We start from the raw sequence: 14,492 nt of genomic DNA on the forward strand, positions 1-14,492 counted from the left end.
GCTTAAATACACACACCAGTAATCAGGGGATAAGAGACAGGAGGGCAACACAGCTGGGAGAAATCAGAGCTGACGGGACAGGGGAAATGTAAACTGAACACACTCACATCAGACATGAACCTTCAGAATAAAACAGGAAATTAACAGACAGAGAACCAGACAGGACACTGAACTTGACAGGCAGACTCATGAGCAGACACAATAACACCATGGACAGACAGAGGGAACACAGAGAAGTGGGAGCAGGCAGGCAAAGAACAGAAACCTAACAAATGGCAAAATAACAACAAGGACCATGACAGTACCCCCCCCTCAAGGGCTGGCACCAGACAGCCCAACAGAAACACAAAAACGGACCAAAACCAAAAAAAAAAAAAAAAAAAACCCCACGAACCAAAAAACAGAAAACGACCCGACCAGGGCGGGCGGTGGGGGTCCAGGACGGAGGGACACAGTCCGAAAAGGCCCAGACGGACAAGGTCAGGGGGCCGACCCGGAGGCCAAAACAGTTCAGTTCCGGGGGCCGACCGTGTGAAAGGCAGCGGCAGTGGGGCAGGTCCGGAGGCCGGCCACGCAGTAGGCAGTGGTGTGGAAACAGTTCTGGGGGCCGACCGTGCGGACGGCAACAGCGGCGTGGAAACAGCTCTGGGGGCCGACCGTGCGGACGGCAACAGCGGCGTGGAAACAAGTCCGGAGGCCGGCCACGTGGAAGGTAGTGGCGGCGTTCAGGAGGGCGTCCACGGTGGCGGAGATGCCCAACAAGCGGCCTGGCAGATGACCGACGATGTGGAGGTGGTAGTAGGGGACCTGAAGGCTGCGTGGCCCCTGCAGCCCCAGGCGAAGCGGAGGCTGGACCAGACGAAGCCGATGAGGACGCTGAAGCGGAGGCTGGACCAGACGACGAGGATGATGCAGAGGCTGGACCAGACGACGAGGATGATGCAGAGGCTGGACCAGACGACGAGGATGATGCAGAGGCTGGACCAGACGACGAGGATGATGCAGAGGCTGGACCAGACGACGAGGATGATGCAGAGGCTGGACCAGACGACGAGGATGATGCAGAGGCTGGACCAGACGACGAGGATGATGCAGAGGCTGGACCAGACGACGAGGATGATGCAGAGGCTGGACCAGACGACGAGGATGATGCAGAGGCTGGACCAGACGACGAGGATGATGCAGAGGCTGGACCAGACGAGGATGCAGAGGCTGGACCAGACGAGGATGCAGAGGCTGGACCAGACGAGGATGCAGAGGCTGGACCAGACGAGGATGCAGAGGCTGGACCGGATGAAGCCAAAGCAGACGCTGGACCAGGCGACGAGGATGAAGCCAAAGCAGACGCTGGACCAGGCGACGAGGATGAAGCCAAAGCAGATGCTGAAACCGGACCAGGCGAGGCCGAAGACTCTGAGGCCGCAGCAGGCGAGGGTGATGAGACTACAGCTGGTGATGAGACTGCAGCTGGTGGCTGGACGGGCTCCTCGGGCCCCCCAGCTGACGAGGCAGATGGCTGGACGGGCTCCTCGGGCCCCCCAGCAAAAACAGTCTCAGAACCAGTGGGCACTGGAGCCCCTGGCACACACAGAACAGAACCAGCAGGTGCGGAGACCTCTGGCAGGAACACAACAGAACCAGCAGGCACCCGGGCCTCTGGCAGGAACGCAACAGGACCAGCAGGCACACGGGCCTCTGGCAGGAACGCAACAGGACCAGCAGGCACACGGGCCTCTGGCAGGCACAGGACAGGACCAGCAGGTGCGGAGACCTCTGGCAGAAACAGAACAGAACCAGCAGGCACAGTGGCCCCTGGCAAACACATAGCAGACTTCAGCTGCCCAGAGCGTTGACTCTGCTCAGGCAGTGACAGCTGGGTGCAGTCCTCAGCTGGCTTCTTGACCTCCAGGGATCCAGAATCAGCTGGGGGCTGAACCCCGGCCTCTGGGGAGGCCCTGGAGTGTGTCGCAGTCTCAGAACTGGCCAGCTTTTGAGGACTGTTGACAGTATTGTTAGATTTGTCTCTCTGCTTGTAGTGGATGGGCGAGGAGCAGTGTCTTTCGGGTAGAATTGACTTGTATGGTTTTACAGGTGGAACAACTGACACAGGATGCAGGGCTGGTGGCTGCTGAACAGGAGGCTGAACTGAGGGTGACTGACATAGTGGTTGTGATGACAACGGTGGTGGAATTAGAGACTGAGCTTGAGGCCGCGGGGCTAACTGAGCTTGAGGCCGCGGGGCTAACTGAGCTTGAGGCCGCGGGGCTAACTGAGCTTGAGGCCGCGGGGCTAACTGAGCTTGAGGCCGCGGTTCAAATGAATAAACAGTCCTAGTATTATCAGAGCTGGTGTTAATGGTCTCTGGGTTATATGTCACAGTTTTAGCAGACCCTGGGTTGGCTGACACGGGTTTAACAGTTTCAGAAGAACAACAGCCCTTTGCTTTCACTGAAGTCTTAAAAATGCCAACCTGGGAGAGATCGGTTACCACGAAGGTACAGTGGGGCAAAAAAGTATTTAGTCAGCCACCGATTGTGCAAGTTCCCCCACCTAAAATGATGACAGAGGTCAGTAATTTGCACCAGAGGTACACTTCAACTGTGAGAGACAGAATGTGAGAAAAAAAAAAAAAAAAAAAAAAAAAAATCCATGAATCCACATGGTAGGATTTGTAAAGAATTTATTCGTAAATCAGGGTGGAAAATAAGTATTTGGTCAATAACAAAAATACAACCCAATACTTTGTAACATAACCTTTGTTGGCAATAACAGAGGTCAAACGTTTACTATAGGTCTTTACCAGGTTTGCACACACAGTAGCTGGTATTTTGGCCCATTCCTCCATGCAGATCTTCTCGAGAGCAGTGATGTTTTGGGGCTGTCGCCGAGCAACACGGACTTTCAACTCCCGCCACAGATTTTCTATGGGGTTGAGGTCTGGAGACTGGCTAGGCCACTCCAGGACTTTCAAATGCTTCTTACGGAGCCACTCCTTTGTTGCCCGGGCGGTGTGTTTTGGATCATTGTCATGTTGGAAGACCCAGCCTCGTTTCATCTTCAAAGTTCTCACTGATGGAAGGAGGTTTTGGCTCAAAATCTCACGATACATGGCCCCATTCATTCTGTCCTTAACACGGATCAGTCGTCCTGTCCCCTTGGCAGAAAAACAGCCCCATAGCATGATGTTTCCACCCCCATGCTTCACAGTAGGTATGGTGTTCTTGGGATGCAACTCAGTATTCTTCTTCCTCCAAACACGACGAGTTGAGTTTATACCAAAAAGTTCTACTTTGGTTTCATCTGACCACATGACATTCTCCCAATCCTCTGCTGTATCATCCATGTGCTCTCTGGCAAACTTCAGACGGGCCTGGACATGCACTGGCTTCAGCAGCGGAACACGTCTGGCACTGCGGGATTTGATTCCCTGCCGTTGTAGTGTGTTACTGATGGTGACCTTTGTTACTTTGGTCCCAGCTCTCTGCAGGTCATTCACCAGGTCCCCCCGTGTGGTTCTGGGATCTTTGCTCACCGTTCTCATGATCATTTTGACCCCACGGGATGAGATCTTGCGTGGAGCCCCAGATCGAGGGAGATTATCAGTGGTCTTGTATGTCTTCCATTTTCTGATGATTGCTCCCACAGTTGATTTTTTCACACCAAGCTGCTTGCCTATTGTAGATTCACTCTTCCCAGTCTGGTGCAGGTCTACAATACTTTTCCTGGTGTCCTCCGAAAGCTCTTTGGTCTTGGCCATGGCGGAGTTTGGAGTCTGACTGTTTGAGGCTGTGGACAGGTGTCTTTTATACAGATGAGTTCAAACAGGTGCCATTCATACAGGTAACGAGTGGGGGACAGAAAAGCTTCTTACAGAAGACGTTACAGGTCTGTGAGAGCCAGAGATTTTCCTTGTTTGAGGTGACCAAATACTTATTTTCCACCCTGATTTACGAATAAATTCTTTACAAATCCTACCATGTGAATTCATGGATTTTTTTTTCACATTCTGTCTCTCACAGTTGAAGTGTACCTCTGGTGCAAATTACTGACCTCTGTCATCATTTTAAGTGGGGGAACTTGCACAATCGGTGGCTGACTAAATACTTTTTTGCCCCACTGTAGGTAGGCTTAGCGAATTAGCTCCCACTGACACACCCCGAACAATCCCGGAAGAAAAAGTCTTAAGGTCCGAATTGGAACTGTTATCCTTCCTACTCACCTCAGTCGGCCGCTCTGATATCCTGGGGTCCGACTGTGGCGAGGGGCGTCGACGGCGTGAGTGCTGATCCCCATTTGAAGGCTGGATCGACGGGCCGGGCAGGACACTCTCCGTCGGGTCGGGGAGTGAAGCATGAGTTGCAGGGTGGGTGGTAGCAAGGGGGAGAAGATGAAGCTCGTTCAGAACAAAATTTTGTGTGAGCGGGTGAAGTGAGCTGAGCAACCAGGGGAGACCAGAAAGTAAGCGCTGTAGCCGAACAGCTATGCTTTGGCGGAATTCTCTCCCCTCATGCTCCAGCCATAGGTTAATTAATTTGTCCACTGAGTACATAATGTCCTCCCGGAGCTCCTCGGGCGGGTTGACTGCTGCTGGGTCCATAGTGGCCGGTTCGTACTGTCACGGCTGCCGAGGCGAGCCGTGTGGAGTTGGAAAAAGGACCCAAGAGCAAGCAGTGTATGAAAAGATTAGTGGAGTTTATTTACAAGGTGTCAGTGGCAGGAACAGAAAACGAATAATGAGACAAACTAACGGAAACCTAAACTGGGAAAACTAAAGAGCAACTAGAAATCCACAGGACACGGGGTGAAAGGCAGAGAGACGCAGACTGACGGAGGATACAAAAACGCAGAGAGACACAGATGAATGCAGAAAAGCGCGGACTTACATGGAGTAATACAGACGAACCAGCAACAGGCAGGAGAACACACAGGGCTTAAATACACACACCAGTAATCAGGGGATAAGAGACAGGAGGGCAACACAGCTGGGAGAAATCAGAGCTGACGGGACAGGGGAAATGTAAACTGAACACACTCACATCAGACATGAACCTTCAGAATAAAACAGGAAATTAACAGACAGAGAACCAGACAGGACACTGAACTTGACAGGCAGACTCATGAGCAGACACAATAACACCATGGACAGACAGAGGGAACACAGAGAAGTGGGAGCAGGCAGGCAAAGAACAGAAACCTAACAAATGGCAAAATAACAACAGAATACACACTCGGAATGAACAAAAGCATAAGGAAACACAAACACTGAGTCCTCAGACTCAGGACCATGACAGTAAATTTCATTTGCATTTTGGAGCAAATCTTGGGTCTGATGATGTGATGATGATCTTGGGGCTGTTGTAGCAACAGCGTTGGGAAAAAAAAAAAAAAAAAGACCCAGCGGCTGAAAGTCAATAAAAAAAGTCATGACTGCTGCCTTCATTTTAGTTTGTGGATGTGCAGCGCATCCAAAAACCACATGCAAAAGACCCCAAAAAATTACAGCTGAATACTTCGCAAATGTTTATGTGTTTATTTTTCAGGACCTGCAGATTCAAACCCACGGATGCAGGAGCAGACAAACTTCCCTCTTTTTGCCACCTTGCATTTCCATGCGGCCTATCTCCCTTTTTTTGTGGTGATTTTGTGTCTTTTCATTTTTATGCACTTCGACTTTTTTTTTATTGATTTATGGTCCTTTGCAGTCCTGTCACAGTAGTGCATACATACAAATCGTGAGCACAAATAAGAGTCTTATTTCAGTTGGTGTACCTTGAGGGCTGAACATAATTATCCCTAATGAAAAAAAAAAGAAAAAGAAAAGAAAAGGATCATCTAAGGACAAAAGTGGATCATACACGGCAACACACCCTCCTATCTCCCGCACGCACCTCTGCACACACACAGGCACATGTTTAATCTATATGCTGGCATTAAGAACAAGTCACATCACATCTACACATCAGCCAAGAGCAGTGGTGACCTGAACTTTTACAAAAACAAATGCTGAGAGAAGAGAAAAGGGGAATTTGAAGCTCCGTTCAAACATAATATCTAAACTACTGCAGCAAACAACACGATCACAAGCATGAAACTGGGAAGTCATTATTTCAAATGATTTGTGACAGGAGCTTCTTTACCTGAAGCTAAGGCAGAGTAATGGCATTTTAGGAATAAAAAGATTACAAGTGCCAATGTAGTCCATGGTAACAAAACAAAACAAAGGCACTCATTTGAATGTTCTTCACTTAATGTTTCCACTTTGACTGGCCAAACGTAAAACTCTCGAGGGGCCGAGGAGCTCCTTTGGCAGTTAATCCTGTTTTCTGAACGTCTTTTACAACTTAAGGAGCAGAAATATGGATGAGGTGCTTCGCTTCAGGCCAGAGGAGTGCTTGATCCAGGATAAGAGACACGTTTTCGTCCTGGGAGGAAACGTGTTAACCCCTTCGAACCCTAAGGTAATGATACGTGATACTGAAGGTGCTGAACTTAGACTTTCACTTGCAGAGTGACGGTGGTGAGTATTCCTCGGACACTTTCTACTTAACCTTGTTTCCTGATGAGAATGCGTTAAGAGAGACTAAATACCGCTTGGTCAGGTTGTCTGTATTCACTTATATTTGGTCCTAACTAGAGATGGCACGATACCACTTTTTAATGTACGATACCGATTCCAATATTATAAATTTGGATATCTGCTGATACCGATATGAATCCGATATAGCGTATTTTGTAATCAATAAAACTGTTTTTATAAATATCTTGCTGCATTTTGTATAAGTTCATACTCAAGTTTTAAAAAACAAGAGACTGAAGCTATTCTGTTATACCTGTATGCGAAAAATGCACTCCACCCAAAACATTTTATAGTTCAGCAACATTGATCAATCTAATAAATTTAAACCTACACCATCCTCCCTATTCTGGTATTTTAAAGAGTACTTACCTACCTAACTAATAGGGTTGCAAACTCCCAGCAAAAATATTAGGGAACCACCCCCCACCCTTAATCGATGTAATCAACTTTAATTTAATGCAAGTGTAAAACAAATGCACATAAATCAATTATTTTTCTACAATATTTAAATAGATTCAACATCTTTCTTCAACAGAATTGCAGACTGCACAGATGGTACCTTCCCAAAGGAAAAAGTACTATAGTTTACTAGGGTGTATATTACACTTATTAGTTACTATATACAATAATGGATTTCTATACATTTAATCAGGTGACCACTTTTGTTGTAAGATTCAGATAATTATTTATTCAAATTTTTTAAATGACATAACAAAGAAAAGTATTTCTTTGTGCCCCCCTTTCCCTGTTAATGCCCACCCTGGCCCCCACAAAACTTTGCTAGACCCGCCCCTGCACAGTTAGCAGCTGTCAGCTATGTAGAAAAGGATCCTGGTGTTATTTGTCTCTCAGAAACAGTTCATAAGTTCCATTCAACTCATTCGTGTCACCTAAAAGGTAAACCTGTTTCTCCATCACCTGTTCAGCTCTGATGATTCAGTAAGGACATCTCCTGGTTTCATCTTCATGTTTCCCTCTCACCAGATGTCCAAACGGACATCATGACCAGCAGCTTTTACAGCTGTGGCTCCAGCAAACCTCAGCTGATACTAGAAAGTAATATTAAATACATTCTAACAACAGCTTATCACGCTTAAACGTGCTGCTGTTGTTTATCCGATGGTCTTCTCTTTCTAGCGTAAACTGGGCGATAAACAAACAAGAAAGACGGGACTTGCAGCAGAAAAGCCGATCAGCTGATCGTTGATCAGTTTCATGTTTGAAGTAATAACAGGAGAGGAAGGGGGAGTGAATGAGAGAAGTAGATGCAACTGCGCAGCAAAGACAAAAATAACTCCAGCTTTGTGTCTATTTTTTAATTCTAGTTGAAGTCCGGGACAAATTGCTTCCTTTTCACCTCAATATGGAACTCTGATGGCCAGTCCAGCTGTGGCTCAATATATCAGTTGTTAAGCTTAACGTGGAAATACTATGCAAACATCCAGGGATGAACTTAGACACTTGCTTTACTTCTCTGGGAGAGTTTTCGCCGAGATAAAATGCCGCGGTTAGGAAGCATGTAGCGAGGCTCCAAATGCTCCAACAGACCGTGGACAGGTCCTGCAGACAACAGCCACTCTATCACCTGACACATACTGCTCCGATGCGCCGAGCTGGGTTACGCCAAGTAGCGCGTTTTGTGAGGTGATTTTGTGATGCTTCGGATCATTACATTTTTTATTTCTCTCCGATATCTGATCCAGTAATTTAGGTCAGTATCAGACCGATACCGATACGTAATATCGGATCGTTACATCTCTAGTCCTATCTAACAAAAATGTGAGACATACCCCTATAGCCATTTAATGTAAGTATAATTATTCCTATTGCTATGATGATTACCTTTCTATATGGTATCTGCCATCGTTATTGGGAAGAACTATTATTTCTTTAATGACTTAAAGTGCACACATATGCATGAGAAATTCAAAGGGGTTAGACAGTCATGCATTAACTGTAACAGTTTACTAATGGGATTAGTTTCTTAGAAAGAAAGTCTCAACTAAAAAGGAGTTAAAATTTCCAGAATTAAGAAATATCAAGGTTAACGCAACCCCTAAAAAGGGTTTCAACTTTTCCCCCAAAAGGAAAATGACCAAGATTTTATTAAAATATTTTTATTATTTATTAAGGGGTTTAATTTACTTGCAAAAATCAAAATAACAGCAAAACATTTATAGAAACTCATTGCCATAACTATATGCAGACCAATCATGCGGTGGCGTGTAGTCACCCCCCCCACAAGTGCCCCTAAAGTGGCCTTATTTACATGTTGTGTCTTATCTAAAATTAAGTGATGGGCCAGACCAGAGTCAACTTAGTCAATGAGATTCATGAAAAAGAAGAACGTCTATAGCTAAGAGGTGAGGCTAGCAACTAATGTACTACACATGACATCGCCCACTAGTGGAAAACACAGCAACTGCAGAGAAGTATAATATACCTTTAGTTCACATGCTAATGCAAGTCATACTTTACAATATGGAGTCATTAACATTGAAAATAGAATGTTGCAGGCCTTTATTAATATACTACAGGTGTTTAAAACAAACAAACAACTCCCTGAATCTCAGAGGATGAGGTGGAAGGAGTTCATGTAAGTTCTCAGTAGTTGTTTGCTGTAGTGTTGCTGTTCCTAAACCCACTGGAACTTAACTCCCCTTAAACAGGTAAAGCCAACTGCATGATTTAAAAACAAAAAAACAAAAACACAAGCAGTGTACAGGAATTTGCATAAAGAGAGCTGCATGCTTCATACCACTTTTGTTTTATTTCTGTTCCATCCTGACAAACACATAATGCCAATCAAGGCAGAGCGTACGGTAAACACACAAATCAAGGGGAAATTCCAGGACTGTATGCACTGCAAAAATACATGTGAATGATAAAACTAAGCTGACAAATGCGGCCCAATGCTCCAGTGAATCTCTAAGGGGCTGAATGGCATGGGAATGAGCTTTTAGCAGAGACACCGGGGGTGGAAGAAAGGAGTCTCATTGCAAAAGAGTTGAATTACCATATCACTGAGGAGCAAATACAAAGCTCCTTGAGAGCAGCGGGGGATCCATCATCCAGTGAAGAGCGGTGTTGAAATGTGGATATTTCTGAGCGCTCAGACACCATACACTGGTAATAAGCAGTGGGGGTGATCACGCAGTTGTTTGAAGCTCACATTAAACATACTAAAAAACATGTGAAACGAAGAAAAAAAAAGAATTTTCTTGCCAATCTTTGTAAAATATGAGCTGCCTGTAAACAAATTAACATGAATTAAAGGCTTATAAATGAGAGCAAACAGTATGATTCTATTAAATGCTAAAGAGATTAGAAGCCCAAGTTTCCTCGAGCCATACAGTAGCCCAGTTTGTTTTCGTTCCCCAGGAAAGACATGAAGCCCACATAGGCCTCGATTTGAATGGGCTGGTTAAGGACCAGCACGCCATTGGCTTTCCCGGGAATCGGCTTCAAGGTGTGGACTTTCTGTGCTGCATCCTTCAGCTGTTCACGAAACTTTTCGACCTGTGGACCAGAGAACAGGAAAATCAGAAATACAGAGAATTCAGAGCACTTTGCTGTCTGCACACTTTTTTGCTTTGTGGTTTTTCGTTTATATCACCAAACACCCAAATCCTGCTTTTTTTTTTTTTACTACAAAGGACTATATGTAGCTTTTTAAGGACAGAAAAAAGTCATTTATTAGATTGAAAGATAATAAAATGCTGAAAACTTGCCTAATAGATTTCAGTTTGTTCCTGTAAATCAGGAGTCTTCCTTACACATAAAGGTTGGTCATGGAGTTCCACAGGGTTCAATGCTGAGACTCATGCATTTTTACAATATACATGCTTCTCTAAGATAATATTACAAAATGTATCATAAATTGTCAAAGCTATGCAGATAATATCCAGTTATGTTTAGAAATTAAGCCAGATGACAAATCAATTGATTAAACTCTGGACATGTCTTAATGAATTTTCTAAACTAAGCTTCTTCTATTTCTCCCTAAAAAGAAACCCTCAGGAACATAATCCCTGCTTTCTTTTTATCTGACCAGTATCAATACTGATCCTGTTACATATCCTATCTCAGAGTGACACTGGGACTAACTAGCTCATGTATTTGTTACTTCTAGGCTGAACTATTGTTATTCATTATCAGGTTGTTGTACAAGCTCTCTAAAAAGACTTCGGTTGATTTTAAATGCTGCAGTGAGACAAGTAACAGGGGTAAGAAAGACAGACCACATAATATTAGTTTCTGTTCATTGGTTTCCTTTAAAATCCAAAGTTTAATCACAAAGCCTTCTCCTTAGATACAAAGTCCTGAATGATCATGTAGAACATTATTACTATCCAGTCTGGATTCAGGAGAACCATCCCTTAGTTGTCCTACTATAGGCTCAGACTCCTTTAGTTTGAAGGCACAAGATAATCTGTGCTTGAATATCTCAGAAAAAAATTAAACTAGACTTATTTTAATTAGGTGGAGCTTGTTTGCAACAGGTTTACTGTTAAGCAAACCAGTTGTGAAGGCTGGGTCTAACTCCTGGCTGTGTCTGTGACTGCACTGATGACTCCTACCTGAGTAAATGCGTGAGTAATAGCGCAATATGTGGGTGCAGCAATTTCCCTTTGATGCTTTTCACCCTGGGGTGAAAGAAGTAAAAGAACTGATGTCTCATTAACATCTAAACCTTTCTGCATCTCACTCGTATTCTCTGAACTTCTTTTTTAAACGTTGATTTAAACAGCAATCTCTTGAGATTAAACCCAAGTGTCTAAGAGCATTAAAACAAATAAGACAAGAATAAATAAATGAAATCAAGTGATCTAAAATACCAGACAGTGAAAACATGCTGAGAACACAATGTTCCAACCTGGAAGATGTGTTTTAATTAGTTTAACCTCCTAAGACCTGAACTCTTCCACAGCATGCATTTTTAATTTCTCTTTGATATTTGGGCTGATTGGGACCCGATGAATGTAAAAACAAAGAATTACCAGATTTTTTTTTTACCTTATTTTTGTTTCTAAGACAAATAAGAGCCACATATGAGGATATTCGTTTAAATTTTGATAGAACAGTAGCAGCATAATGTCCTCGTAAGTGGATATCAGGCCCTTGTAGAGCAAAATTGAGTATTTTGGGCTAAATAACCAAAAATGTGATGTCCACATATGTGGACGCCAGGTCCTAGGAGGTTAAAGGCCAGATGGTGCTAATAAAAGGACTGTTTTGATGCTAACTGAAAGAAAATCTATCAATTGATTTAGCTAGAATGACATTGTATGGCAGAATCTTAATAAAGAGTGAGATGTTTAATCCGAAATATACTCACGTTTGTGAAAAGGCTGGATTTGTCAGCGATATAAAATATTAAAGACTCTAAATCGCATCCATTGACTGTATTGACACGACAACTCAACACAATATGGGACATATGCTGAGAAAAAACCCATCCTCTAATTTCCGCCACACATTACATCGTCTGTAGTATCTGCCCATAAACATCTTATACTGAAGTTCTGCACAAATTTCCCCTTAATGGTCTTCAGTGTCATCGCGAAGAGTCTCCCTAACCTGAAACCTAAAATCCAGTCGTTTAAGTTGCTGTTCCAACACCTTTAAACGATGCTTTCCCTCCTTTCCATCCGTCATGTGTTCATCCACGCAGAAGTCAATAACCTTGTGTCACGACACTATTTTTTGTAACTCTTAATCTATGCAGAAGTGAAAATAAAACCAAGCAGCTTGTTTTGAAGTGGAACGGAATTTCAAATGCAACGTTTCATGAAGCTCAACAAATGTTTCTGTGTACTTTTATATACAGCCTGTCAGTGAGCTGAAAGTACAGAGGCTGTATTTGATAAATAAAATGTTAATGTATGATAATGCAACTCAGAGATGGGGAAAGATGCAAGAGTGAAAGGACGCGGGAGAGACCTGCGAGATTAGTTGCACAAGTTAAGAACTCACATTTTATGAGCTGTAAATTTAAAGCGATTCCTTTTACAGATCTTTATTAATCAGACAGCGCATCAGGACACGATGTGCTGCTGGTATTATCTGGTGATTTCATACCATCAAATGTAATTCACAACAAACTGCTGTTAGGAGACCGTTTTTACAATTTAAAACTGCCAAGCTGTTTGTTATGTGTCGGCTTTTTTGTGTTTGAATGATTCATAGGTCAGTGTCAAGGTGGATTAACAACGTTTTCTAAAAACTGTTCTTTGATTTGTCGCTTTTAAAAGGGACAAGGGACAAGGATTGGAACCAAAATGAGTGAAAAAGCAGCCAGTGTCCAAAGAAGGACCATTAGAAAGCCTGAAGAACGATTGCTCTGGACCACTTTTAAATTAAAAGAGTAAGTATGGCTGATTGGAAGTAAAATACATAGAAATGAGGGATGACTTCAGACCCTTGCATGGTACTGTAATCTGCAGTAGTGCAATGTGTTGGAGTGGTGAAGAACTGGTTGTGGTGTCTGTGCTCACTCTTAGATTAGATCAGTTTTGCCTCACTTGACAAATTCCACTGCTTTCTATTAACTAGGGGTGAGGGTTAGGATTCTTCCACCTGCCAAATTCAACTTTAACCGCTGCATAGATTCAGATGGGTGTTTATCTTCAGTAGCTCATTAGGTGTTGAAAATGATGAATTACACATCAGGTGTTATCTGATGGCTAATTCCAGCTAGTTATTTCGCAGTGCTGACTCATTTCGCCAGACAGGGACTCCCAGCACACGGTTTCATTTTTGTTCACTTGATGGATCAATTCATCCAAATTACAAATAGGTATGTTGCACTCACAGAAGGGAGTCATGCAGCTGCACACTTGAACTGTTTTGAGAAATCTGAGTCCTCACCCTGTGCCAGCCTTCACAGGAAAAGCTCCTATTGGAAAATGTTTACATTAAGATTAAAGAAGATTACGTGGAATTGAAGGTGCAGTGCTTGGACCCACGTCTATAGGGTACAGACTGAAACCTACACAGGGGGATACTTCAAAAAGCATGCAAAGCACTGCATAGAACCAGGACACTGCTACTGGAAATAAACTCCAAATAAACCACATCTACTTACATCACGAGATAAACTGGAAAATGTTTTGTGTGTGATCTATAGAGATCCATGCATGCTTAATCAACTTACATCAGTGAGAGCAGTGAAGACATCGCTGATCTTTCTCACGGGGTGGTACGTGAATGTGATGAAGGGGAAGTCAGTGGCGAAGGGGTTCCACCTGGAGGTAAAGGAAGGCTCTCTCAGCCGGTCCCAGAAGACTCGCACCCCTTCTCCGTTTCTCCTGAAAACGCACCAAAACGCAAACATGAAAAAGTGTTCTCCTCTGCCAGTGACAACCGACTGAACCTTCATCAGATGAGTGATAAAAGGGCTGCGTTCAAACAAACAAGTCCTTGTGTTATTTTGCGCTGGGAGCCATGCTTCGCTGCCTCACTGCACAAACAGAGACAGATACCATAGATGCTTACAGGTGACAATTACAGGTGACACTTAAAAAACACTGACTCATTTTTTTGCTTACAGGTTTTAACTGAGGTAAATAGTGTTAAAGTTCCTAATCAAGCCAAATGAGCATTAACTGCATTCGGGCTGGGTAATACTGAATCGTGTCAGCCGTAGTGGTGTTTTTACTCAGCAATCGGTGGACCAGAACCCTCAGTCACACTTTCTCGATTACTCTTTTTCATAGGCACACAGCCCGAGGACAAAGTGAGAGAGAATGATCCAGAATTGTGTTCCAGCACCGTCAGTCAAATCTGATGGTCAGTTAAATACAAAATAATGTCAAGCAGGTTTATTTTTCATGGTGTGGAGACACTTGCTACCCTCATCCCACAGTCCCGCTTATACCATATACAGTGTTTCTTTCTCATCCCTGCAACGCAT

General features: G+C 43.9%; 1 protein-coding gene across 1 annotated transcript in view; it reads right to left on the reverse strand.

Annotated features, from left to right (window-relative positions):
• Positions 1-9,080: 9,080 nt before the first annotated feature.
• tprg1 (tumor protein p63 regulated 1) overlaps positions 9,081-14,492 on the reverse strand; it is a 30,279-nt gene continuing 24,867 nt past the window's right edge. The window contains exons 5-6 of the mRNA XM_085265461.1: positions 13,734-13,887; positions 9,081-10,096 (exon numbers count right to left, since the gene is read on the reverse strand). Of these exons, the coding sequence (XP_085121587.1) occupies positions 9,902-10,096; positions 13,734-13,887 (349 nt within the window). The 3' untranslated portion in view covers positions 9,081-9,901. The remainder of the gene's footprint in view (positions 10,097-13,733; positions 13,888-14,492) is intronic.

Source organism: Mchenga conophoros, linkage group LG23 (assembly GCF_057382185.1).
Source record: "Mchenga conophoros isolate Kocher_MC1m ecotype Shallow Benthic linkage group LG23, M_conophoros_male_GT1.1, whole genome shotgun sequence".
Lineage (NCBI taxonomy): Eukaryota > Metazoa > Chordata > Actinopteri > Cichliformes > Cichlidae > Mchenga > Mchenga conophoros.